We start from the raw sequence: 26,653 nt of genomic DNA, 5'->3' as shown, positions 1-26,653 counted from the left end.
TTAAAACACTTTTATTAAAATTTTGAATTTTTAATTGAAGTATAGTCAACATGTTAGTTTCAGGTATACAACACAGTGATTCAACAATTTTATACATTACTGAATGCTTCCCATGATAAGTGTATTATAATATTATTAACTGTATTCTCTATGCTGTATGTCTCCTTAAAATCTTTTCCTGAGATATCAGAATGCAAATCTTCCCTGTTGCTTAGGGATACATTTCATCAGATCTAATTGTTGAAAAAGTCATTAAATAAAAGATAAAGCACATAAAACCATTCAGCAACGGTAGGGAGGTCACAATGAGAATTTTAAACATGTCTGTACAGAGTAGGGCCCATTACTGTTAACAAATTCTATCTTCTTACTTCTAACATCTAAACTGTTACTTCCTCAGTGAAGCCTTAAATAAGCAAGCAGAAAATCACCTACAAACTGTGAGGTTGTGCTTACGACTCCCCTAACTGTCAATAACACTTTGTTGATGACCTTTTTTTTCTTCACTAGTCTTCCTAGTTGTCAAGGATGATGTCTTAATGCCAATTTCAAAGGCATACCATATAGCTTGTACATAGCAGGTGCTCTGAATATAATTGTGTACAATAGGCTCTATTTACAGCTGGACTGGGAAAACTCCATCTTCATCTCTGAGGACATCTGGCTATCTGGCTCTTGGACAAGATAAGGTCAATTAGATTTATGATGTGCTGTTTCAGGTCCAAAACTACCTGGTGACCTATAAACCAGTTTGTTTACTGACACATTTTCACCTGATAGAACTGGTTAGCCAGCCAGGCTTGACTACATGACCAGAACAACATAAAAATACCCCACTACGAACTGCCTTGAGCTCTCTACAACCCAGAATTTATCACAAAGACCTTGGTGGTCAATCCAAGGATGAAATGGACCTGTGTACAAATTGGGATTCTAGACCGTTTCCCCTTGATGTCCCCCACATTCCTAATGCTTCTTCACTCTCTCTCTTGCTACACCATATCCTTTAAACAAAAGCCTTAGGTAAATATGGAGACTCATGAGTCCTTTCAAATACCCAAACTTGAAAGATCTTTGCAATACTATTTTCTGTACACTTTCATGATTATAAACATAAGCCATATGGCTCAGCTAATATCCTTGTCAATCTTAATACAACAAAAATTTCTGTATTGTATACTGTTTTATAGTCTATAAATACTTTCACATACACTAACATTAAATTCCCAAAGTAACCCCACTAAGGAGCAGACTAGCGAAACCCAGACTCAAAAGATTAAATGACTTGTCCACTTTTGCTCAACCAAAAAGGGGCAGACTGGACTCAAGCCCAAGGTATAGGTCTAGCAATTAAACTAGGCTGCCTCCCAAGTCTGCAGCAATTAATGCCTATGCCATTATTTGAGGGCTTAAGTTAATATCTCTACATCTTTTTTTTAAAAAAGATTTTATTTATTTCTTTGACAGAGAGAGAGCGAGCAAGAGAAGGGAACACAAGCAGGGGGAGTGGGAGAGGGAGAAGTAGGCTTCCCCGTTGAGCAGGGAGTCCAATACAGGGCTTGATCCCAGGACCCTGGGATCATGACCTGAGCCGAAGGCAGATGCTTAACCAGCTGAGCCACCCAGGTGCCCCGATATCTCTACGTCATGATGGGGCTTCCAGAATAAGTTACAAAGGCATCCATATCCATCCATCTGGATCATTATGTATAACATACATACGATCATTATGTATACATACATAAGATCATTATGTATGACAATACATAATGTTGATATCAAGAGGTTGAACATATTCATTCCTTCATTCCACAATTATATTAGCATCAATTATGAGGCTTAGACACCACATTAGGGAGAGTTTAGTTGTAGCAAAAAAGGAGACATTTTAAAACAGAAAAATGAGGGGCGCCTGGGTGGCTCAGTGGGTTAAGCCGCTGCCTTCGGCTCAGGTCATGATCTCAGGGTCCTGGGATCGAGTCCCGCATCGGGCTCTTTGCTCAGCAGGGAGCCTGCTTCCCTCTCTCTCTCTCTGCCTGCCTCTCCGTCTACTTGTGATTTCTCTCTGTCAAATAAATAAATAAAATCTTTTAAAAAAAAAACAGAAAAATGAATACTTTCTCAGTTGATGGATGAAAAGGAAGTTTAAATTTAAGTGCGTAATCTGACAGACTCTAAATATTAATAAAACTATTATCCAACATTTTAAATGGTACTTTTAGAATGCAAAAGGTCATTACTTTGTCTAACTTAATCCTCAAAACCAACTTATAAGGTATTTTTAATCAAATCTGACAGCTAAAGAAAGTGAAATCAAAATTAAGCAATTTGTCCTAATATATACAAGATTGTACAGCTTGAACAAGGCAAAATCAGGACTCAAATGCAGGGGTACTAATAACCTGTCTTCTTTCCATTTTATAAACTATTTCCTATTCTTATGTTGATTTCGATTAGAATGTCCTATTTCATTTTTTTTAAAATATCCACAAAGTGAGGAACACCTGGGTGGCTCAATTGGTTGAGTATCTGCCTTCAGCTCAGGTCAGGATCCCAGGGTCCTGGGACTGAGCCCCACACTGGGCTCCCTGCTTAGCAGAGAGTCTGCTTCTCCCTCTCCCTCTGCCCCTCCCCTCCCCGTGCTCTCTCTCTCAAACAAGTAAAATCTTCAACAAAGAAAAAAGAAAAATCCTCAAAATGAGGGGCTCCTAGATGGTGCAGTCAGTTAAATATCTGACCCTTGCTCTGGCTCAGGTCGTCATCTCAGGGTCGTGAGATGGAGTCCCATGTTGGGATCCAAGCTCAGCGAGGAGTCTGCTAAAGTTTCTCTCTCCCTCTCCCTCTGACCCTCGATGCCCTGGCTCTCTCTCCAAAGTGGATGAGTGAATCTTAAAAAAAAAAAAAAAATCCACAAAGTGAAAAAAAATTCAGTAAAACATTTTCTTATCATAATAATTATGAATAATTTAGAATTTAAAGTAAAATAAAGTAATTTAAATGTCTTAGTGATTTTATTCTAATTGATGGTTATAAATATATTTCTTAAATATTTATTGAATTATATATCTTTTTTTTTTAAAGATTTTATTTATTTATTTGACAGAGAGAGATCACAAGTAGGCAGAGAGGCAGGCAGAGAGAGAGGAGGAAGCAGGCTCCCTGCTGAGCAGAGAGCCCGATGTGGGACTTGATCCCAGCACCCTGAGATCATGACCTGAGCCGAAGGCAGTGGCTTAACCCACTGAGCCACCCAGGCACCCTGAATTATATATCTTTAACTTCCTGGTAATTTCAAAGTTTTCTGGAAAATGAAATAAAAATGATTCATTTCTTTTGGTCAGCTTCCAAATCCATATGAATAATGAAAACAAATCACTGAGATATGCATTTCCTAAACATGAAAAGCTATCTGAGTTGTGGAATTGCTTTTGAAAATGTATAATTAGTTGTTAATGTTCAGTAATATCTCATTCTTTAAGACCGTAAGCAACTATATACTTTCTCCAACATAACTTAACATTAAGTAAAATATGTTTATGAATTTATTTCATTTAACTTAATGTCTTAAACAGGGTTTAATTTAAATCAAATTCCTAAGCAGTAGGGAAAAAATTAAAAACTATAAAATACAAGTTTTTTAATTTTTTGAATTCCCAAATCTCTGAAGTGAATTGTTCTAGGGGCAACTGGGTGGCTGAGTCAGTTAAGCATCAGACTCTTGATTTCAGCTCAAGCCCCTCATCACACTGGGTATGGGGCCTGCTTAAGATTCTCTCTCTCCCTCTCCCTCATCCTGCCCCCAAAGAACTGTTCTAGTTCTACCCAAATAACTTTGGGTCAGTTTCCACTGGAACAAGACTTTTTTTCAGGGTATTCACTGCCCAAGTGTCAGCTTTTAAATGTCTAAAAAAACTGCTTTAAAGAAAACCAGAGAAAATGAGATAGGTCAGCCAAGACAAGTGTCCCATGTAGCAAACAAAGGTTTCTCTGTGATCCAACTAAAACAGCAATGTTCTTACACCCACACATACATATAGAGTATTTGCATGGTCTTTTCCATTATAACCTTTAATCTGAATACTGACTTTATTTTAAAGTTGATTTTTATTTTATTTAAAAAAGAATGAGAATAAAATAGTGGGAAAAAATCACACAAATTATATAATAAAAGAAAAAGAATAAAGCAGAAGAGTACTAGTATCTATTGAGTTTATATGCCTGGAAGCAAACTAGTGACCTAATTTACATAATCTTTCTAATATAAAATATCACCTTGTGAGCTTTTCATTCTTATTTTATATATCTGGCAAGATTAAGAAATTTTCCTAGTGTCATATTGCTCCCAAGTGGGAAGATCTAGATTCAGTCTCATGTCATTTGCTCTTTAACAAGCTGTGTTCCTAACACCGCAACATGCAAAAAGAAAAAGGAGAGTAAGAGAAACAGAGTCATAAGCGTTGGTCTATCCTAATTAATCTTAAGAACCAAACAAGCCATGTAATTCTGGCAATTATACTAGACTTATCTGAACGTCTACAGAATTTATTCATCTGGGGGTGCCTGGGTGGCTCAGCCGTTAAGTGTCTGCCTTCAGCTTGGGTCATGATCCTGGGGTCCTGGGATCGATCTCCGCATGAGGCTCCCTGCTCAGCTGGAAGCCTGCTTCTTCTCTCCCACTCCCCCTGCCTGTGATCCCTCTCTCCCAGTGTCTTTCTCTGTCAAATAAATAAATAAAATCTTTTAAAAATTTAAAAAAAAAAGAATTTATTAATCTGTGATCCATTATGACTAAAGAAATGATACTGTCTTAAGGCAATTCTTTCACTGCTGAAACAAATCACTTATCTTTTCTGCTAGTCACCTTTTCACAATTTTAAGTTTATACCTCACATAGCACATAATTTACTGGGGGGAAAAAATCCATCATACATTATAAAGTACTACATGTATAGTAGATATTTAGTAAATATTTGTTGAAAACTTCCATATTCACAATGCCCTGAAATCCATTAAGTACTTGGATAGTTGATAATATGATCAGCCTTCAGTGAAACCGGACTTAGAAAGTTCTGGTTTTAGGGGTGCCTGAATGGCTGAATTGGAAGAGCATGCAACTCTTGATCTTAGGATAGTGAGTTCAAGCCCCAAGTTGAGTGCAGAGATTATTTAAATAAATAAACTTTAAAAAGTTTTGGTTTTGCAGTTCAGTCTGGAAAAAGGTTCTGCTTTAATCAATCATGATCAAGACATACTACTGGTTATCTGAGTTGATTCATCATTTATCTCCACTAGTAATGGCTTCAAATGACAACAAAGGAAAAATAAATCTTTTTTATTTTATAGATTACAATGGGCAGAACATGCCAAGCAATTTCTCACTGGTTTAACTAACAACATTAACTGGGAACTTAATCTATATTAAGATACTGTGCTAAGTGCTATGGATACTGAGTTAAAGCTTAAAAGTTTTTTAACTTGAGGCATTATCAATATGGTGGAGAATATAGATATATTTATAATTACAATACTCTGTAAAACATATACACATCATTCATTCAATAAATATTTGCTGAAAGTCTCATATAGTAAACACTGTAACAAACCCTGGGATACAGCAATGAACAAGATCCTAGGGCCCCTCCTTTTATTGACTTTACATGGTCTCAAAGACCTCCCAAGTCTACAGAAAAATGAAATCATCAAAAATCATAAGAGCACAAAAAAAAATCATAAGAGCACATAAGGAAGCACGCAGCCATAAAAGAAGAACAGCAAAACAAGCAACAGAAACAAAGATGAAAGATATTGGATTAATGGATATAAGATATTAAATGTTTGATATGTTTAAGGAAATAAAAGCAAAAAAAACCCAAAAACTAAAAAGCTATCAGAAATTGTCAGGTAGATTTAAAAAAGAAAGCCTTTAGAAATGAAAAATGCTAAAGAGAAAAAATGAATGTGAAAGAAAAAAATTTAAAAGACTGAATTAACCAAGTAAAGAGAGATGAGAGAGATAAAGCAGGACATTCCAGATCGGAAAGAAAAATGTATGCAAACACAGGAAACTATGAAGCTGCATTCTGTGCTTGAGGAAATAAAAGCTGAATTATATTGCTGAAGTATAAAATACAAGTGTTTAGAAAGGCAAGAGATTACATCAGAAAAGTCATCAACGGCCAGTTTGTGAAAGTCTTTATCCATTATACTTCTCAACTCTATATTGCACATGTGCCAATACTCACTATCGGAAGTTCTTACCTTATATATCTGTAAGCACACATTTTTATTTAGTTAATAGTATTTCTAGTTTTGAAATGTATAAATCGTTAGCTAAAATAAAGAAATAGCTATTAAGCAATATGGCAGACACCCCAAAAATCCTCTTACAAACACCTAGACACGCTGGATAAAGTTTAATAATATATTTTTCAATGCACAATTCAACTCCCAAAAGACTAAAGGTAATTCCCAGAGGGAAAAACTAAGAACCAAGAAAATCAGTATGACTGTTCTACAAAGAGAAGGAGGTAGGAGGTAGGGCAGTGAATTGGCTGTCTCATTATCATAGAAAGTAGAATTTCAAATGCTCACAAAGGAATAAGAGATAAGGCACTGGACCATGGAAGGATGGGAACTGGATCTGAGATCATCTACATGAAATGCTTGAGGGACTACCTACTCAGTAGTTAAATGAAACAGAAAAGCAACCACCCAGTAGCACAGAAAACAGTAAAAAAGTTGTTCCATAGTGATCTAGTTTAAAACAGTAAACAAATAAAACAATAAAAACAATTACCTCCTCTGGAAGTAGAAACACAAGGTTTGTGACAGGCATATTCTAAAGTGGCCACCAGGGGGCGCTGGGGTGGCTCAGTCAGTTAACCAGCAACTTTCTTTGGGCTCAGGTCTTGATCTCAGGGGGCCATGGGATCCAACAGAGCAGCCACTCTGCACACAGCCAGAGTTAGCTTGTCCCTCTCCCTCCCCTTCACCCTCTGCCCCTCACCGCACTTGTATACACTCTCTCTATATAAGAAATTTAAAAAAAAAAAAAACTTTTTTTAAATAAATAGGGCACCTGGGTGGTACAGTCAGTTGGGTGTCCAACTCTTGGTTTCAACTCAGGTCCTAATCTTGGGGGCATGGAATTCAGCCCCCTGGGGGGCTCTAAGCTCAGTGAGGAATCTGGTTGAGACTTTTCCTCTGCCCTTCCCCATCATGCCCCCCTTACCTGCTCGCTCTCTCTCTCTCAAATAAATAATTTAATTAATTAATAAAGTGGCCACCAGAATCCTTACCTCCTAGTATGCAAGCCCTTGTGTAACCCCCTCCCTCTGTATGTAGGCAGAATTAATGGCTTGCTTCTAACCAAGAGAATATAGCAAGATGATGAGATATACATAATTATATGTATGTGATAGTATTATGTGGGATTGCAGCTCCCATCTTGCTGGAGTCTCTTACTCCCTTGCTGGCATTGAAAAAGCAAGTTGCCACATTGTTGAGCTGCCTATTCTGGAGGTTTCATGTAACAAGGAACCAAGGGCAGATTCCAGGAGCTAAGAGTAGCCTCCATCCAAAAGCCAGCAAGAAACCGAAGCCTCAATCCAACAACCACCAGGAACCAAATTCTGCTAGTAAAGGCTTCCCTTTTCAAGCTTCAGATGAGACCACAGCCCCCACCAACACCTTGATTGCAGCCTTGTGAATCTCTAAACAAATGACCCAGCTAGGCCAGGCCCACACTCCTAACCCATAGAAAATATGAAACTATAAATATGTGTTACTTTAAGCCATTACATAAGTAGAAATTTGTTATGCAGCAAAGATTAATCCAAGGTAGAACTACATACTGAACAAGATGCACTCACTCTCTCTTGTTCTATCTCTGGCAAATAAATAAATAAATGACATGTAAGTTAGGAGGAGTATACACAAAGTTAAAGTTGCTTCTTTCAATTACCTAAAATGAGAGAAGAAATAAATTCAGACTTTAAGTCAAACATGTATTTAAAAAATACTTAAATAAACACCAGAACTAGAACAAAGGAGTAGCTTCCAAACCATAGAGGGGAGAAAGAAATTTTTAAAAACCTATCACTGCCAAAAGAAGGCAAGAAATATAGATATAGAATAAAAAGCATTATAAAAAAGGGTGGAAATATGGGATGCCCAAGTGGTTCAGTTGGTTGGGTATCTGCCTTTAGCTTAAGTCATGATCCCAAGGTCCTGGGATTGAGCCCCACATCCCTGCTCAGCAGGGAGCCTGCCTCTCCCACTCCTTTTGCCTGCTGCTCTCCCTGCTTGTGCTCTCTCTTGCTCTCTGTCAAATAAATAAATATCTTTTTTTTTAAAAAGGATAGAAATAAAAATATATCAGTAGTCACAGAAAGCAAGAAAATAAGACTGAATTTTAACAATAAAAGAAACAGTTATCTGCTTTATAGGATAAATACCTTAAACATAAGGGCACATAGTAGCTGACAGTGTAAAAAAAAAAAAGCCTGGGTAAAAAACAGGCCAGGCAAAAGGAACAAAATAGATTTTAAAGCAGAAATTCAATATACAACTTAAATTTCACGTCATTTTTAGAATTAGTGCCATTATTTTTGTCCAATCTCTTAAAGAAGCAAACCATTTACTGATGGTACACATGGCTTTGTACTAGTCTCACAGTTGGTAGAGCAATTTTATGAAGATACCTACACAGCCCGTTTACCAAATAATTAAGGAAGACTTCTTACAGAAGGCAGTAACAAGAAATATAGGCTGTAAACAGGATTTACACGTCTACCTAAGACAGAGTAATAAGGACCATATTTACTCTCCTACCTGAAGCAACCAATGAAGCAACAAAGGTGCACAAGAAAACTCTTTAGGATGATGAGTATATTCAAATTTTGGTTGTGGTAACGGGTTCACAGGAGTACATCTGTCAAAATTTAGCAAATCATACACTGTAATTATGTATAGTTTTTTTGCACAGCAAAGGAAACCATCAACAAAATGAAAAGGCAACCTAATAATGAAAGAAGATATTTGCAAAAGATGTATCTGATAAGGGGTTAATATCCAAAATATATTTAAAAACTCACTCAACTCAATCCAAAGAACCCCAAACAATCCAATTAAAAAATGGGAAGAAGACCTGAATAGACATTTCTCCACAAGACATCCAAATGGCCAACAGATGCATGAAAAGACTCTCAACATCACTAACCATCAGAAAAATACAAATCAAAACAATGAGATTATCACCTCATACCAGTCAGCATGGCTAATATCAGAAAGACAAGAAATAACAAGTGTTGGTAAAGATACAGAGAAAAGGGAACCCTCACATTCCTGGTAGGAATGTAAATTGATGCAGCCTCTACAGAAAACTGTATGATAGTTCCTCCAAAAATTAAAAATAGAAATGCCATAAAATCCAGTATTTCTACTTCCGGGTAGAAAAAGAAAATGAAAAAACTATTTTTTTTTAAGATTTTATTTATTTATTTGCCAGAGAGAGTCTTTTAAATCTTTTTAGTTTTAACTTCTAATATAGTAAATACCAAAAGATTTAACTCACAGAGCTCTTCAGGGTCCTCAAAAATTTTTCAAATGTATAAAAGAGGTTATGAGACAAAAAAACATAAGAACTTCTGATCTTCTAAAAGTAAAAGTTGAATTTGGGCATGCCCTACAATCTAACCATTATACTTGTCAATATATACAAGAACTCTTAATTTGTGTATACTAGAACATGTACAAAAAGTTTAAAACATTATTTGTAATAGCCAAAACCTGAAAACAAAAAACATCCAAAAACTGAAGAATGGATAAATCAACATATTCATACAGTAGAATTCTAAACAGTAAAAATAAATGAACTATATCTAAACCCATCAACAGAGATCATTCTTGGGAACAAGGATGATACATAATTGAGAAAAGCAAGTTGAAGAATAAACACACACATACACAGTACAATTCCACTTTATATAGACTATAAAATAAGGAAACCTAAACAGTGTATTTTTAGAAATGCATATGGTACAAAGCTAGGAAATGATAAACAATAAACTAAGGATAGTGATTATCTCTGGAGAAAAAGGAAGAAATAGGATGAAGGAAAGGCACAGAGGGGGCGGCTAAATGTTTATTTAATGAATGCTCTTTATTTTTTTTTTTAAAGATTTTATTTATTTATTTGACAGAGAGAAATTACAAGTACACTGAGAGGCAGGCAGAGAGAGAGAGAGAAGGAAGCAGGCTCCCTGCCGAGCAGAGAGCCCGATGTGGGACTCGATCCCAGGACCCTGAGATCATGACCTGAGCCGAAGGCAGCGGCTTAACCCACTGAGCCACCCAGGCGCCCCAATGAATGCTCTTTAAAAAAGAACAGTCCTCCTTTATCAAGGTCATAATTCTCTTTGATTGTCAAGCTTTAAGTTGGACGTTTCTTTCTTTTTCTTTTTTTTTTTTTTTAAGATTTTATTTATTTGACAGAGACAGAGAGAGAGAAAACAAGCAGGGGAGAGGGAGAGGGAGAGGGAGAAGCAAACTCCCTGCTGAGCAGGGAGCCTGAAATGGGAAATGCAGGGCACAATCCCAGGACCCCAGGATTGTGCGTGAACTGAGCCAAAGGCAGACACTTAACTGAGACACTTAACCTAAGTTGGATATTTCTAGAGTAGTAAAAGAACACTGAACATCTAATTGGCAAAACGAACTAAAGGAACTCCAGGGATCAAATGGATATCAGACAACAAAACCAGACTGTCCTCCTGTCTACTTTAAAAAGGGGGTGGGGGTGGGGAGGAATTGCTACCCAGCAGGTAAAATAGCCTCAAACTGTAATATTTCATTTGCAAAGACTATCTTACCTAGACCGTCTCCTTATTGTTTTGTAGAAATGAATGAATTCCAACCATAAGACAGTTTTTACAGCAGTAACAAAATTTTAACAAGTGCAATGTTAAGAGTTCTATTTTGAGTCCATTCAGTCTTTCCTCTTGCTGTTAAAAGCAGCTTGCTCTGAAAAGTTAAAGAACTTTAAGATAGAGTCCACACCTATAATGCATCAAAAATTTTTCCAGTCATGCAACTGAATTATTTCAACCTTAAAGTACTTATTTATTTTCACAGGGTAAAACGCCTCTTTTGAGTCTTATGAGTGCATTATAGGGACAAATAAAATGATGCTTATAAAAATTCTCTGAAATTTTCAAAGAGAGGGCTTATATTAAACTTTATTATTATTTTTAAAGTTTCATCCTCTAAGAATAAAATGTATGGTGTGATTTGGCATACTCTGAGTTTACACAACAGGAAATCAAAATTGCTCAAAACTCAACTTTAGGGGTGCCTGGGTGGCTCAGTGGGTTAAAGCCTCTGCCTTAGGTTCAGGTCATGATCCCAGGGTCCTGGGATCAAGCCCCACATCGGGGTCTCAGCTCAGCAGGGAGCCTGCTTCCTCCTCTCTCTTTCTGCCTGCCTCTCTGCCTACTTGTGATCTCTGTCAAATAAATAAGTAAAATCTTTAAAAAAAACAAAAACTCAACTTTAGACGCTATTTCAGTTACTTGTTGCTGAATAATAAGCCACCTCCCAAACTTCATGGCTTTAAAAAAAACGATTTACTATTATCTCTCATGGGAAGAACACAAACAATGAAAAGTGCACCAAAATATAAACATAATACATAAACAATGTTTTGGCAAGAGTACAGTATATTCAAGGAAAGTAGGAATTATAGGAAAAGGGAGGAACAAAGACTAAAGAGTTTAGAATATACCAGATCCCACAATGAGTTAAAAAACTACATAACTAAGAAAATGGTGAAAATTGAAGACACACCAAATGTTAGTGAGGAAGTGGATGAAATGCTGTGAATGTAAAACACTATGTAAAACCACTTTGAGTAAAGATCTGGCAGTTTCTAATAAAATTGAACACAAAATTAACCCTCTGACCCAGTTATTCTAATCCTGACTATTTACCTATAAGAATGAAAATATTAAAAAAAAAAAAAGAATGAAAATATATTTCCACAAGACAGCTGGTGCAAGAATGTTCATAGTAGCTTTATTTATAATTGCCAAAACCTGAAAAAAGCCAGGTGTTCGGCAATAGGAAAACTGATAGACTATGGAATATTCATATAATGGAATACCACTTAGCAATAAAAAGGGACTACCAAAACTTGCAACAACATTGGTGAAATCTCAAAAACCATACAGTGAATGAAGGAAGTCTTATACCAAACAGTAAATACTGCATGATTCCACTTATATTCCGTTCAGAACAGGTATATCTAATCTATGGTGCGGGGGAGGAAAATCAGAACAGTGGCTGCCCTAGAGAGAAGGGGAAGGTGGAGGTGAGGATTAACAGAGAAGAGGCATGAGGAACTTTCGTCCTTGATAGTAAAGTTCCATATTCTAATAAAGGTTTTGGTTACATAAATGTATGCACTTGTTAAAATTCAGCAAATATACCATAAAATTTGTGCATAACATCAAATATAAATTTTACATCCAAAGAAAACCCACAAATAATTGATCTTTAAGGGTACCTGGGTGGCTCAGTCAGTTAAGCGTCTGCCTTCGGCTCAGGTCATAATCCCAGGGTCCTGTGATCAAGTCTGTATCAGGGTCCCTGCTCAGCAGGGAGTCTGCTTCTCCCTCTCCCTTTCCCTCCCCCGCCCATGCCCACTGTCTCTCTCATGCTCTCTCTCTAATAAATAGATAAAATCTTAAAAAAAAAAAAAAAAGAATTGAACTGATAATAGGCATGTTAAAGGATTTAGGGGAAAGTGTATAAATGTCTGTAATTTACTTTGAAATGTATCAAAAATAAAGTGAATTGACAGAAGAATGGGTAAATGGACAGATATGCACTAAAACAAGCATGAGGTGCCTCAGTGGCTCAGTCAGTTAAGCAGCTGCCTTTGGCTCAAGTCATGATCCCAGAGTCCTGCCTCTCCCTCTCCCTCTGCCTGCTGCTCTCCCTGCTTGTGCTCTGTCAAATAAATAAAACCTTAAAAAAAAAAAGTATAAAACAAGCATAATAAAATGTTAAAATAGAATCTAGGCAACAGATTTTCACTACAAAATTCTTGACTGTTGTGAAAATATTCATTAAAAAAAAAAAAAAAGGAGTTTTCATGCCATGTTAGAATTTGGCCTTTATACTTCAGTTAATAAAAAGTCCTCGAAGGGAGGGGTACCTGAGTGGCTCAGTCTGTTAAGTGTCTGACACCTGATTTCCGCTCAGGTCATGATCTCAGGGTTGTGAGATCGAGCCCCACGTCAGGCTCCAGGATCAGTAGAGAGTCTGCTTATCCCTCTCCCTCTGCTCCTTCCTCCTCTCGCACACATGCAGGCTCTCTATCAAATGAATAATTTTCTTTAAAGAAGTCTTTTTTTTAGGGGCACCTGGGTGGCTCAGTGGTTTAAGCCTCTGCCTTCGGCTCAGGTCATGATCTCAGGGTCCTGGGATCAAGCCCCACATTGGGCTCTCTGCTCAGCAGGGAGCCTGCTTCCCCTACTCTCTCTGCCTGCCTCTCTGCCTACTTGTGATCTCTCTCTCTCTCTCTCTCTGTCAAATAAATAAGATCTTTAAAAAAAAAAAAGTTTTTTTTTAAAGTCCTCCAAGGGAAAGAGAAGCATCCAACCCTGTAAGGAGTAATCACTCAAGGTTTAAGGAGGTATCCACTGAGAGAAGGTAGCTACAAATGACAAGGGAACATCATGTGCAAAAGCAATCCCACTGAAAACATCTACAAATTCTGGTATATTTTCAATATATGCAAACAAATGAAAAAAAGGATGAAAGGGAGGAAAAGAGAAGAGAGGAAAGGTCCGCCAAAGTGAGGAGTCAAGTAAGTCAAGGAAGAAACCTCCCCCCCAAAAGTTTAACCTTTCAACTGACTGGATGTGGCCCACCCACATCACTGAGAATAATCTTTACTTAAAATCAACTGACTGTAGATGTTGACAACATTTATAAAATACCTTCACAGAAACACCTAGATTAGTATCTAATTAAATTAGTGGATATGGGGGCACCTGGGTGGCTCGGTGGGTTAAGCCGCTGCCTTCGGCTCAGGTCATGATCTTGGGGTGCTGGGATCGAGTCCCGCATCGGGCTCTCTGCTCAGCAGGGAGCCTGCTTCCTCCTCTCTCTGCCTGCCTCTCTGCCTACTTGTGATCTCTGTCAAATAAATAAATAAAATCTTAAAAAAAAAAATTAGTGGATATGATAGCCTAGCCGAGTTTACACATAAAACTAACCATTACAGATGAGGAGGCCACAACTATAACACAGTATGATTTTCTTTTTAGACTTATTTTGACTAGATTCCAATTCAACTAATATTTATTGAGCACCTTGTATTGGCCAGGCACTTCACCTGACTGTGTACTTTAACACATACCATGCCATTTAATTCTCCTAACCCTCTCAGATATCATTATTCTCGTGTTATAGAAAATAAGCCGATACAAACAATGACTAAGTGATTTGCCCAGAGTCACAACATTCAAGTGAGCGAAGTTCAGATAGGATCTTGATCCTGGCTCCGAGTCATTATACCATAAACTTTTCCCACAGTATATATGTAGGACTTTTGTATCACTGTTTAATGCTTCTGCTGTCTCTTTTGGGCTCTATCATTTTGCCAGACTTAAAATGTTTCTCCATGCCTCCACTTCTTTTAAAATGCTCTTTTGCACTACCTAAAACTCTCCCGGTCAGGTTTTTTTTTTTCCCACTAAGAGAGAAACAGTTGGCAAAGGAATAGGGTAAACCCAAAATCAAAGGAACAACTTAAAAATTTAACGAGAGCTAATAATGCACTGGGCAAGACTTTCATTTATTTTCTCTAATGATTTTATCTATTTGTCAGGGAGAGAGACAGGTAGAGGGAGAAGCAGGCTCCCCACTTAGCAAGGAGCCAGATGCTGGATTCAATCCCATGATCCCTGGGATCATAACTCATGCTGAAGACAGATGCTTAAGCAACTGTGCCTTCCAGCCATCCCAAGACTTTCATTTAAATGTTCACTATTCTATGTATTCTAGCTTAGTAAAGTTCCCCAAATTACCATTTGAGGTATTCATTCTTCTTATTTACCCATATACCAATTACTGTTCCATTAAAAAAAAAAATCTATCATTTCTTCCAATATGTACCACCAAATGAAAATTCTTCCTAGTTAATATCTTGGACAACACAGGTAAATACTAAGCCAAGATGAGACTTCAAAATGCTCTTTGCCTTCAAGCATTACTAAGCTCTAATGACTAACTATAGATCTAAGTCTGAAAAGTGGTTTGAAGGGCTCCTTGATGGTACAGTCAGTTCAGCATCCAACTCGGAATTTCGGCTCAGATCATGATCTACAGGTTGTGAGATTGAATCCTGCATCAGGCTCCGTGTTCAGTGGAGAGTCTGCTTGTGATTCTCTCCCTCTCCCTTTGCCCCTCCCTCCCCCCCTTGCAGGTGCATTCTCTCTCAAAATAAATTAGTAAATAAAATATTTTCAAAAAATTAAGGCAAAAACTGTTAGTGATTATTCACTGCACTTTGTTATTCAATTCATGTACAGACAGCCAAGTGTGTAGCTGAGTTGCCTCCTTGTCTCCTGGTAATGAAAGTATGTGACATTTTACAAAAATGAATAAGCAAAAAATGGAAGTAGCCAACAATGATGAAAGTGTAGCAAAGAAACAAAAAGTGATAATATTGGAAGTAAAATTCCAATCACACATAAACAGTTATCAAAGAAATAGGTGACAACGATGATGTTGATTGCTGCCATCTGAGGGACTCTAGATAAACAGCCAGACTAACTTAAAGGCAAACTAATCAACATAAATGAAAAAAGTGGTTGTAAGAAAAGGATGAAGAGGGACCAGAAGAAATGATGCCAGTAAAAAACTCTGCATTAGAAGAACTCTCAGAGATATTTCACAATATTGAAAGTGCAAAGAGTACAATGTTGAAGCTGAACCAAACTTAGAAAGGAGAATGACAATTCATTAAGGCATAGAAAAATCACTCATTCCACATCACTTGTTACATGACAAGAAAGCCAGCACTGTTCAAACTACTTTTGGTAAGTTTTTGTACAAAGAAATAACACATTTTAATTATCAGTGTTTTTAATGTTTTAAATTACAGAGTAATAAATAATAGTTTTGCTTTTTTTTTTCATTTCTCTAATTTATAACCAACAATAAGAGGGTTTATGGTGTTTGACAAAAAATTTTAAAGTTCTCAGAACAACTGTAACTTTTCCCATTGATTATTAAGACTACTTTGCCAGGGGGCACCTGGATGGCTCAGCTCTTAAGCATCTGTCTCCGGCTCAAGCCCCATATCCAGCTCCCTGCTCAGCGGGGTGCCTGCTTCTCCCTCTCCAGCTCCCCCGTGCTTGTGTTCCCTCTCTCCCTCTCTCTCTCCATCATAAATAAAATCTTAAAAACAAAAAACAAGGGGCGCCTGGGTGGCTCAGTGGGTTAAGCCGCTGCCTTCGGCTCAGGTCATGATCTCGGGGTCCTGGGATCGAGTCCCACATCGGGCTCTCTGCTCAGCAGGGGGCCTGCATCCCTTCCTCTCTCTCTGTGATCTCTTCCCTTCCTCTCTCCTACTATGATCTCTCTCTGTCAAATAAATAAATAAAATCTTTTTTAAAAAACCAAAAAACAAAAAACAAAAGACTACTTGGCCAGGTTTTAAGTTGCATGTCACTACCATAAAGAGTGAGGACTGCCTGTACCTATAACTTCTGCCACACCAAGGGATATATTATTTCGCAATTGTAATTAAGAAAAAAACTCTACCTTTTCCCCTGTCCTTACAATGAGCTCAAGCAAAAAAGGAATTTGGAAAAAAAAGAGAAGAGGAAGAAGAAAAGGAAGAAGACTTTGAACTGACCTTGGATGATATTAAAAAATAAAAAGGCAAATTTTCAGGTATTTCAGTGACTCAGAACTGCTGCCACTTCTGAACACGCAATTCCAGAAACTCATTTTTTTATTATTCAAAATACACACAGCCTAATGCTAAAAGATAGGACTCTTGAATAATTATTCAATTTATCCTTTGCAATAGTATACTATTTCACCTATCATCATCCCTTACATACAGGGACAAAATGAAAATGCCTTTAGAATCAGACCTCAACTTGAATACTATCTCTACACCACATTTTGCAACATTAGGTTGAAAAAATTAAAGAGGGGAACCTGAGTGGCCCAGTAGGTTGAGCTACAGACTCTTGATCTGATTTCAGCTTAGGTCATGATCTCAGGGTATGAGACTGAGCACCCCCCAAGCCAAGCTCAACAGAGAGTCTACTTAAGATTCTCTCTCTCCCTTTCCCTTTGCCCCCCCCACCCCACATGCAAGTGAGTGCTCACCCACTCTCTCTTTTGCTTTTGCTCTCTAAAATAATAAATAAATCTTTAAAAGAAAAAAAAAGAATGAGAGAAGATAGATGAAGTGCTTATTAAAGTGCGGTATATAGTAAGCACTTAGATATGCCTATTATCTCCATTCTTATCTTTAATATTTGTATCATTACTGTAAATATAACAATGATAAAACTATACTTGTTTTTTTTATTATTTTATTTTATTTTTCCAGTGTTTCAAGATTCATTGTTTATGCACCATACCCAGTGCTCTATGCAATACGTGCCCTCTTTAATACCCACTACCAGGCTCACCCAATACCCCATCCCATTTGGGTTTTTTTTTATTTAAGAATTTATCGGGTGCCTGGGTGGCTCAGTAGGTTAAGCCTCTGCCTTCAGCTGAAGTCAGTCTCAGGGTCCTGGGATCGAGCCCAGCATCAGGCTCTCTGCTCAGCAGGGAACCTATTTCCCCCCTCTCTCTGCGTGCCTCTCTGCCTACTTGTGATATATCTTTCTCTCTCTCTCTCTCTTTCAAATAAATAAATAAATCTTTAAAAAAAAGAATTTATGTATTTATTTGAGAGAGAGTGATATAATGTGAAAGAAAGCATGAGCAGAGGAGAGAGGGAGAAGCAGACTCCCTGAGGACCCTGGATCATGACCTGAGTTGAAGGCAGACTCTCCAACCAAGCCACCCAGGCACCCAAAACTACATTTGTTTTAAACACACCATTATTAACCAGCATATTTTTCAAAGATCAAGTTCTCATACTCCAAAATATGATAGATACCCACTGCCTCCTAGGTAAGAAGACTTGACCTCAACTTCCTCCCAATAATTTTCTCCAAAGGTACACGTGCAAACAACAACCAACATTCACTTACCCTCTTCTTGTACCCCGATTCCTATGTCAAAACCCTCCCTGCAGTCTGCTCAGTTTCCTCCTCTGAGAACGGTAAGACCAAAAGCCATTTCCCATTTCTCAGAGCTATCTGGCAGAACAGAAGTATCTTGCACTCTCATAGCTCACATGACTTAACTGTCAGTTTTCTCTTGATTCTAATCCTTGGTTCTAAACTAAGAGCCATTATTACCTATATCCACCCATAAATATGCAAAGGACCTAAAGGACAACTAAAGCCAACCCCTTTTCTTTACTAAACAATTAATTCTCCATAAAATAATCATGTGAGTTAGTTGAGCAATGTCTGTTTCAACACTTTCAGGAACCTCTATGTCTCCTGAATCCATCCTATTATTCTTCGGTTTAAAAGTTTCCTTATTTTGAAGCAAAATCTCTCCTCTACAGTTAGTTTCCATCCATACACTCTAATTCCACATTCTAGAGAAATAAAGTTAAACTGCTCTGCATGACAGCCCATCCAAAATTTGAAGACCCTTGAGTTTCTCTTTTCCATGTTACACATTTCCAGTTCAGAAAGCATGGTTTCAAGTCTCTTCTTCTCATGGACCTTCTCAGGACCACGTATGGGTTTGCCAACATGACCTAACATCAAACTGGTAAAGCGCTTCCTTGCCAACACATGGGCTGCCAAGTAATTACACTACAAATGATCCCTTTGCCCTTATACTTCCATCACTACATAAAAATTATTACTTTAAACCAGTAGTTCTGGATAAATGGCTCTCAACCTAAATCATGGTTTAAAAGGAATGGTTTAAAGTCTTGAACACTACAAAGAGTTCGGGTTTGTTTCTGTTTGTTTTTTTAAATTTAGTCAATTATTGTGAAGAGAATGAGGTAGCATCAGCTAGCAGGAAACTCTTGCCTCTTTCCTAGAAAGCCAAACAAATGCCTGAGGAAAGGACCCAACAAAGAGTAGGTTAGCAAAGAAGAGTTGCTTAGTGTCTTTACAAAGTGGATCCAATTAAAAGAAGAAATAGCCCAAAAAATGCTCTGTACTTTGCCAGAAGCAGATAGGTACCAGAAGAAAGATCAAACACTGTGCTCTCAAAAACACTGTGCTCTCAAAACTTAACCAAAGTTAACTGCATTTTAAAAAGTGGCAGATTTTTCCTGTGCTCCGCTAGCCTAGTGGAATAAAATCTGGCGAAACACACACACACACACACACACACACACACACACCATCCCTACCCCTCTACCCCACCCCCGGGGGCAACTGGGGCCTGTCAGGAGCAGCAGCTGGAGGAGGATGTTCCCCAAGTCCTCAGAAGATGCAAGCAATGGAATTAGTGTCTTCAGATGAACCTTAAGCCTTAGGTGGTCTTAAAGGAGGCAGAGTGGCGCAGGGTCTTGGTCCCTCGTGTTCTTGAGAGCCTGGCACCTTCCCTGGCGTGGACCGAAGAGGTCCAAAGAGAACAGACGAAGAGGAATGGAAAAACCTGGGACTCTTCACGGTTGGGGTAAGACTAAGCTAGGACCTGTTCCTTTCTCCTGTGCCCTTAGGCCGAAGGTGGTGGCAGCAACAGTAGGAGCAGGTGTCCCGGGCCCTCATTATAACGAGCAGTGCCCATTCTCCCAACCTCCGCTCAGGCCGCCCCAGCCTGCCCCATTCCTCCACTCCGCCAGGAATTCTCACCCCAGCCCTACCCCTCAGGCCTCCCCTCACGTCCAGCGGGGGCTCCCCCCTTCTCTTCCACTCCCCCAAACTCAACGCCCCCAAACCGTCCAGACCCCGGCACCCTTCAGCCGACACACTGATTCCCCCGTCCGCTCCCCTTTCAGCAGCGCTCCCATTCCTGCCCCCAGGCCAGGGCTCCCCACTCCACCTCCCCGGCCAGGCCTGGTGCCTCCCCAGGCGGCCAGGTCCGCCCTCCGCCTTCCTCACGCGGCGTCTCCCCTCAGACCGGCGCCCTCCCTCCCTCCCTGCCTCCCGCCTCAGGCCCGGGCGCTGGCACCCGCACTCACAGAACTCGGCGATGTACCAGGTCACCGCGTAGTTCTCCTCGCACCAGTCCAGCGTGGACGTCGTGGGACCCCAGTAGCCCTCGCGGTCCGCGGCCGGAGCCATCGCGCACGCTGCCGCTGCCGCCACCCAAGCGCTCGCCGCTCGCTGCGCTCGGCTCCGGAGGCTCCCAGGCCGGCTCGGGCCCTTCTCGCGCGCTCACCGCACTAGCCGCCCGCACGCCCTCCCCCGAGGGGCGGGGCCGGCGCCGTCAGCGGCAGTACCCGGCGGGGAGACTCCGCCCACCGGCGCCGCCAGGCCGCCCGCGCCGGGCCGCCGCCCCGCCCACCCCAAGGGCGCTGAGGTTTTCCTCCGCCCCCTTCTTCCCAGGGCGGGGCTGTGCTCTGGACGCGGGGGCGACGGTTCCCGGGCTCCCTGTCCCACCCAGACACGCCCCTGGCTATAGGTTAGGGGCTCCTTGATAACCCTGAGGCGTTTCTCTGTCTGGACGTGTTTGAGCCTTTATCCCTGTGTCTGTGCGCGTGTGGTTTGATTTTTAACGGGGGCGGAGTGGGTTGAAACCTTCCACAAGCCCTGGCTTGATAAAACCTGTGTAGAGATGCACCTCAATATTTCCTTGGAGGGCAAGCCTCAAGTGGAGCCCGGAAACAGATCTCTCCCAGCCCCCCGGGAACTGTAGGAAATAAACAGTGATTTTCTGATAAAGGTAGAGGTAAGTGTCTCTCGGGAACAAAGGGAATGGGCCACAACCCTGTAGCAAAAAAAAAAAAAAAAAAAGAGGGGTGTTGAGATCCAATAAAGAAATGCAGCCAAAGCCCTAAAGCTGAGCTGGTTCATTTTCGGCTTCCAATGCCGGAGGTTTCCACAGGCTACCTATAATATTGTTGCCCTACTCTCCAGGCACTAACAGCCTCCCCTACTTCCAGCCTCAAGACTCTAACACTACACAGCGCTGCTGGAGGGATCTTTTAAAAACACAAACGCAACCTTTCCGGTCCCTTGCGCTCAATTACTCAAATTCTTCCCTAGCTCAGAATGTGCTGGGTCTATTCCCACCTCAGCATTTGGCCCTGCTGTTCAGCTGGGACTGCCTTCCTCTCTTCTCTATTTGGCTAACTCCCCCTGGCCCTTTAAAATCCAGCTTCCTGGGTGCCTGGGTGGCTCTCAGATGATTGAGCCTGTTTGCCTCAGACTGGGGTCATGATCCCCCATTGCCCAGCGGGAAGTCTGCTTCTGCCTGCAGCTCCCCTGGTTATGCTCTCTCTCTCTCTCTCTCTCTCTCAAAAATAAATAAAATCTTAAAAAAAAAAAAAAATCCAGCTTCCTGAATCACTTCCTAATTGTCACTCCCAAGAGCTCCCTTGCCCTTTGTTCATACCCTCCAGTGATACATCTGGATAAGAAAGCTTGCTGATCATTCTTTATGGTCTAGGCACCCAGGACATGCCTGACCATGCAGTTTGAAATGAAGATCATAGTTAAGGATGATACAATTGCTGTTTTCTAAAGGAACTAGTCAGATAAAATGCAATCACAAGTAAAAGAGAAAACAAAGGGAGATGCGTCCACAGCCTCTGGCTAAAGTACCCTAGCACATGATAGATGGAAAACCTTTACTTTCAGGGTGCAGAACCTAGGAATAGAGGCAGTGAAGATTTTCTTTGGAACAGCAGACATTGAACTTCTGCTATTTATCTGGCCCTAGGCTGGGTGCTGGAACACGCTGAAATGAATAGTAAAGATCCAAGAGGAACAGAAGTTGTGGGACAACTTCTATTTCTAAGAATTTTTAAAATCTCAGCCTCTAAAATGTTTTGCGTATGCTTTTAATATGTATAATAATTGTATATATAACTTATAAATGAACACATCTATTTATATTTTCAAAGTGAACATGCAGAAATACATACTCAAAAGTGATTTGCTAGCATTGGAGAACCTGGCTGGCTCAGTCAGTAGAGCACGTGACTCCTGATCCTGGGATTGTGAGTTCAAGCCCCATATGCTAGGTGTAGAATTTACTTGGAAAATCTTAAACAAAAAACAAAAAACAAAAAAACAAAACAAAACAAAACGGGATTTGCTGACAAAATTACAATAAAAGCAGCATAGAGACCACAAAAATAGAGTATGATACTATTTTGCTTGGACTAAATAAAAAATTAGGGTGTTGTGGGGCACCTGGGTGACTCAGTTGATTAGGCGGCTGCCTTCAGCTCTGGTCATGATCCTGGGGTCCTGGGATCAAACCCTGCATTTGGCTCCCTTTTCAGCCTGGAGTCTGCTTCTCCTTCTCCTACTCTCTCTGTCAAATAAATAAAAATTAAAAAAAAAAAACAAAACTGAGGGTGTTGTGGAAAGAACCCTGACTCAGCCAAGTGACTGAAGGCAGGAGATGAAGTCTTGACTAATTCAATACCTTGCACATTTCATCACATTTTCATCAACAGTGGAAAAAAAAAAGTCTACCACAGCCAGGACAAAATTTAGGAAAGAAAAATTCACCTGACCAAGAAAACAGGTGCACTGCCGTAGTATCACTCTCAGAAAACAAAATGGATTCCATAGTACCATCAGCAAGGTTTATCTTTCTCTCTTTCTAAGAAAATTTTCCCAAGTATAAAAACAATGCATGGAAATGTAAGGGACCTTAAAAAGCCAAAACCATCTTGAAAAAGATCAAAGCTGGAGGACTGACACTTCCCAATTTCAGTACTAAAAGTCTATACTAATCGAGGGAGTGTAATACTGGCATAAGGATAAACATGTAGATTAATAGGAATAGAATGAAGAGTCCAGACACAAACCCGTAAGTTTTTGGTCAGTTGATTTCCAAAAAGGATGCTAAGACAATTCAATAGGAAAAAAAATAGCCTTTTCGATAAATGGTGCTGTGACAACGGATATCCATATGCAAAAGAATGAAATTAGACTCCTTCCTGCCACAGTAAACTAAATTAACTCAAAATGGATCATAGAGTTACGTGTAAACGCTAAAACTATAGAACTCTTAGTTTACATAAAAGTAAATTTTTGTAACCTTGGGTTACATAGTGATTTCTTATATAAAATAACAAAAACACAAGCTGCGATAGAAAAAATAGGTAAATAAGGCTTCATCAAAATTACAAGTAATACCATCCAGAAAGTGGAAAGACAACTCAAAAAGGGGAAGAAATATTTATAAATGATATATTTGACAAGAGACTTGTATTCAGAATATATAGACCTTTTACAACTTCATAAAAACACAAAAAAAATTAAAAATGGGCAAAGCATATGGCTAGACATTCCTCCAAGGAAGAGAAATGCCAATAATCACATGAAAAGATGCTCATGTTTGCCATTGGACAAATGCAAATCAAAACCACGATGAGATTCTACTTCACATACACTAGGGTGACTATAATCAGAAAAACAATAAAAATATTACCAAAGATAGAGAAAATTTGAATCCTCATGCACTGATGGTATGTAAAATGATATGACCACTTTGGGAAACAGTCCGGTACTTCTTCAGAATACTCAGTCAGAGTTACTGTAGGACCTAACAATTCTACTCTTAGCTGTATGCCAAGGAATTTGAAAACTTGGCCATACAATACTGTACAAGAATGTTCATAACATGGGGCGCCTGGGTGGCTCAGTTGGTTGAGCAACTGCCTTCGGCTCAGGTCACGGTCCCGGAGTCCCAGGATCGAGTTCCGGAACAGGCTCCCAGCTCCATGGAGAGTCTGCTTCTCCCTCTGACCTTCTCGCCTCTCATGCTCTCTCTCACTGTCTCTCTCTCAAATAAATAAATAAAAATCTTAAAAAAAAAAAAGAATGTTCATAACAGCTTTTTTTTTTTTAATTTGACAGAGATCACAAGTAGGCAGAGAGGCAGGCAGAGAGAGAGAGAGAGAGAGAGAGGGAAGCAGGCTCCCAGCTGAGCAGAGAGCCCGATGCGGGACTCGATTCCAGGACCCTGAGATCATGACCTGAGCCGAAGGCAGCGGCTTAACCCACTGAGCCACCCAGGTGCCCCTCATAACAGCTTTATTCATGGGAGCCAAAGAGTGGAAACTGATGAATGGATTAATAAAATATAGACTATCCGTGCAATGGACTGTTATTTGACAATAAGAAGAAATGAAATACGGATGCTTGATTCAATATCAATGATCCTTGAAAACATTATGCTACATCAAAGAAGCCAAACACAAAAGGGTACATATTTGTATGAAACATCCAGAATAGGCAAATCTTTAGACAGTAAGTAAAGTAGATAAAAAGTAAATCAGTGGTTGGCTGAAGCAGGGAATGGAAAGTGATCGCTAATATGTACAAGGTTTCTTTTGGGACAATGAAGTGTTCTAAAATTAGATATGGTAGTGGTTGCACAACTCTGAATATGCAAAAAAATAAAAGAAAATTGTATGCTTTATTTTTTTTTAAAGATTTTATTTATTTGACAGAGAGAGAGAAATCACAAGTAGGCAGAGAGGCAGGCAGAGAGAGACAGGGGAGGAAGCAGGCTCCCTGTGGAGCAGAGAGCCCGACGTGGGGCTCCATCCCAGGACCCTGGGATCATGACCCGAGCCGAAGGCAGAGGCTCCAACCCACTGAGCCACCCAGGCACCCCTGCTTTATTTTTTTTAAGATTTTTTATTTTTTAAAGTAGTCTCTATACCAAACATGGGGCTCAAACTCAACCCTGAGATTAAGAGTCTCATGTTCCACCGACTGAGCCAGCCAGGTGCCCCCAAATCGTATACTTTTGAATACAGTGATTATTCTAAATGCTGAACAGTATAGTAGATTAATTATATCTTAATTAGGATGGTTTTTTTTTTTTTTTTTTTTAGATTTTATATGAGAGAGAGAGCACGCACATGGGTGAGCATGGGATGGGATGCAGAGGCAGAGGGAGAGGCAGACTCCCTACTGAGTAGAGAGCCCGACATTGGGCTCAGTCCCAGGACCCTGAGATCGTTACCCAAGCTGATGTCAGACATTTAACCAACTAAGCCAGCCAGGTACTCCAATAAAGCTGTGTTGTTAAAGAAAGTAATATATTCCTATATTGGAAAGTTTAGAAAACTCTGAAAAAAATAAAGGAAATCATTCATAATCCCACCAACTAGCAGTAACCATTGTTAACATGTAAGTATGTTTTTATCCAGCATTTTATCTATGGATTTTTTTACATGCTAGAATATTGCCTTTCTATTTCATATTTCATAAGCATTTCTCATGCCATAAAAAATTCCTTATAAACATATTAATAATTATATCATATTCGATATTATAGATATACCACAATATACTTAAGCATCATATATCCATGTTACTATTCCCTTATTAATGAATATTTATGTTATTTCCAATCCCTGTATTTGTTTTTCAGCTAACAAATAGAGAACCCAAATTTTGGGAGCTTTCAACTAGATTCCTAGTGAAAACCCTTTTCACTAATTCCCAAGACAAAAGAAATCCAAGCTGTAAGCCATTTTTTCCACATGAGACATGTTGCAGCATTTCCTAACTGCAGAGGAAAATTTGATACACAGAAACCAACTGTGTAGGCTTACAGATTGAGTGATTTTATGATGTACACATTGCCTCTTGGCTTCTTATGGCAAGGCACATCTGTGGTAGCCTGTCAGCACTTACTAGATCCTATATGTGAGAATATTAGCATGTTACCCACTGGAGACACTACCCTGAGAGGGAAGAGCCCCTCCCCTCAGGCCAGCTGGAGGCTCATCTATGGTCCTGCAGCCCGGGTTTCCCTCCACTATAGCTTCTCTCACATTTCATGGTAGTCTGTTTAAGAATCCATCTTCCAGACTCAGTCTCATTCTGTCTCTGTATCACCAACTAAAATGAGTCCCTCATGGGACCTGACATGCCTGGTCAGAACTGCTGCTCAAGGAATATTTAAAGAACAAAAACAATAACAATAGGTGTCATTTATGGTACATTTACCACAAGCCAGGTCCTGTCCTGGGTTCTTTATATTATACTAACTGAGTTAAATTTTACATAGCACAATGAAGTAGATACTATTCTCTCTCCCATTTCAGAGTTCAGGTCATTCAAGTACAAAGAGGTTAAGTTACTTGCCTAAATATATGTAACTAGTTAGTAGCAGAGCCAGGATTTGAATTTAAGTAGCTAGCTTCAGAATAAAGGTGCTTAACAGCTACATTAACAAACATTGCTAATGAATCTGTAAAATACTGATCGTGAAAGCCAAACTCTGAGAATTTTACAGGGACACAAAAGAGCCCCCATGAGGGTAAGCTCTATGAGTATAGGAACTATGTAACATCACTGTATCCCAACATACAGCTTGGGACAGAGTA

General features: G+C 39.5%; 1 protein-coding gene across 3 annotated transcripts in view; it reads right to left on the bottom strand.

Annotated features, from left to right (window-relative positions):
• Positions 1-20,547, bottom strand: part of ACER3 (alkaline ceramidase 3) — a 165,927-nt gene extending 145,380 nt beyond the window's left edge. For 2 of the 3 annotated variants that reach the window (XM_004767988.2, XM_045071403.1), the window contains exon 1: positions 20,306-20,547. In XM_004767988.2, coding sequence (XP_004768045.1) covers positions 20,306-20,408 — 103 coding nt within the window. In that variant the 5' untranslated portion in view covers positions 20,409-20,547. The remainder of the gene's footprint in view (positions 1-20,305) is intronic. The other variant, XM_004767987.2, reaches the window with a different exon arrangement.
• Positions 20,548-26,653: the final 6,106 nt, after the last annotated feature.

Source organism: Mustela putorius, unplaced genomic scaffold (assembly GCF_011764305.1).
Source record: "Mustela putorius furo isolate JIRA1106 unplaced genomic scaffold, ASM1176430v1.1 tig00003987_pilon_pilon_pilon, whole genome shotgun sequence".
Classification (NCBI taxonomy): domain Eukaryota; kingdom Metazoa; phylum Chordata; class Mammalia; order Carnivora; family Mustelidae; genus Mustela; species Mustela putorius.
This window is presented reverse-complemented; position numbering and strand designations above follow the sequence as displayed.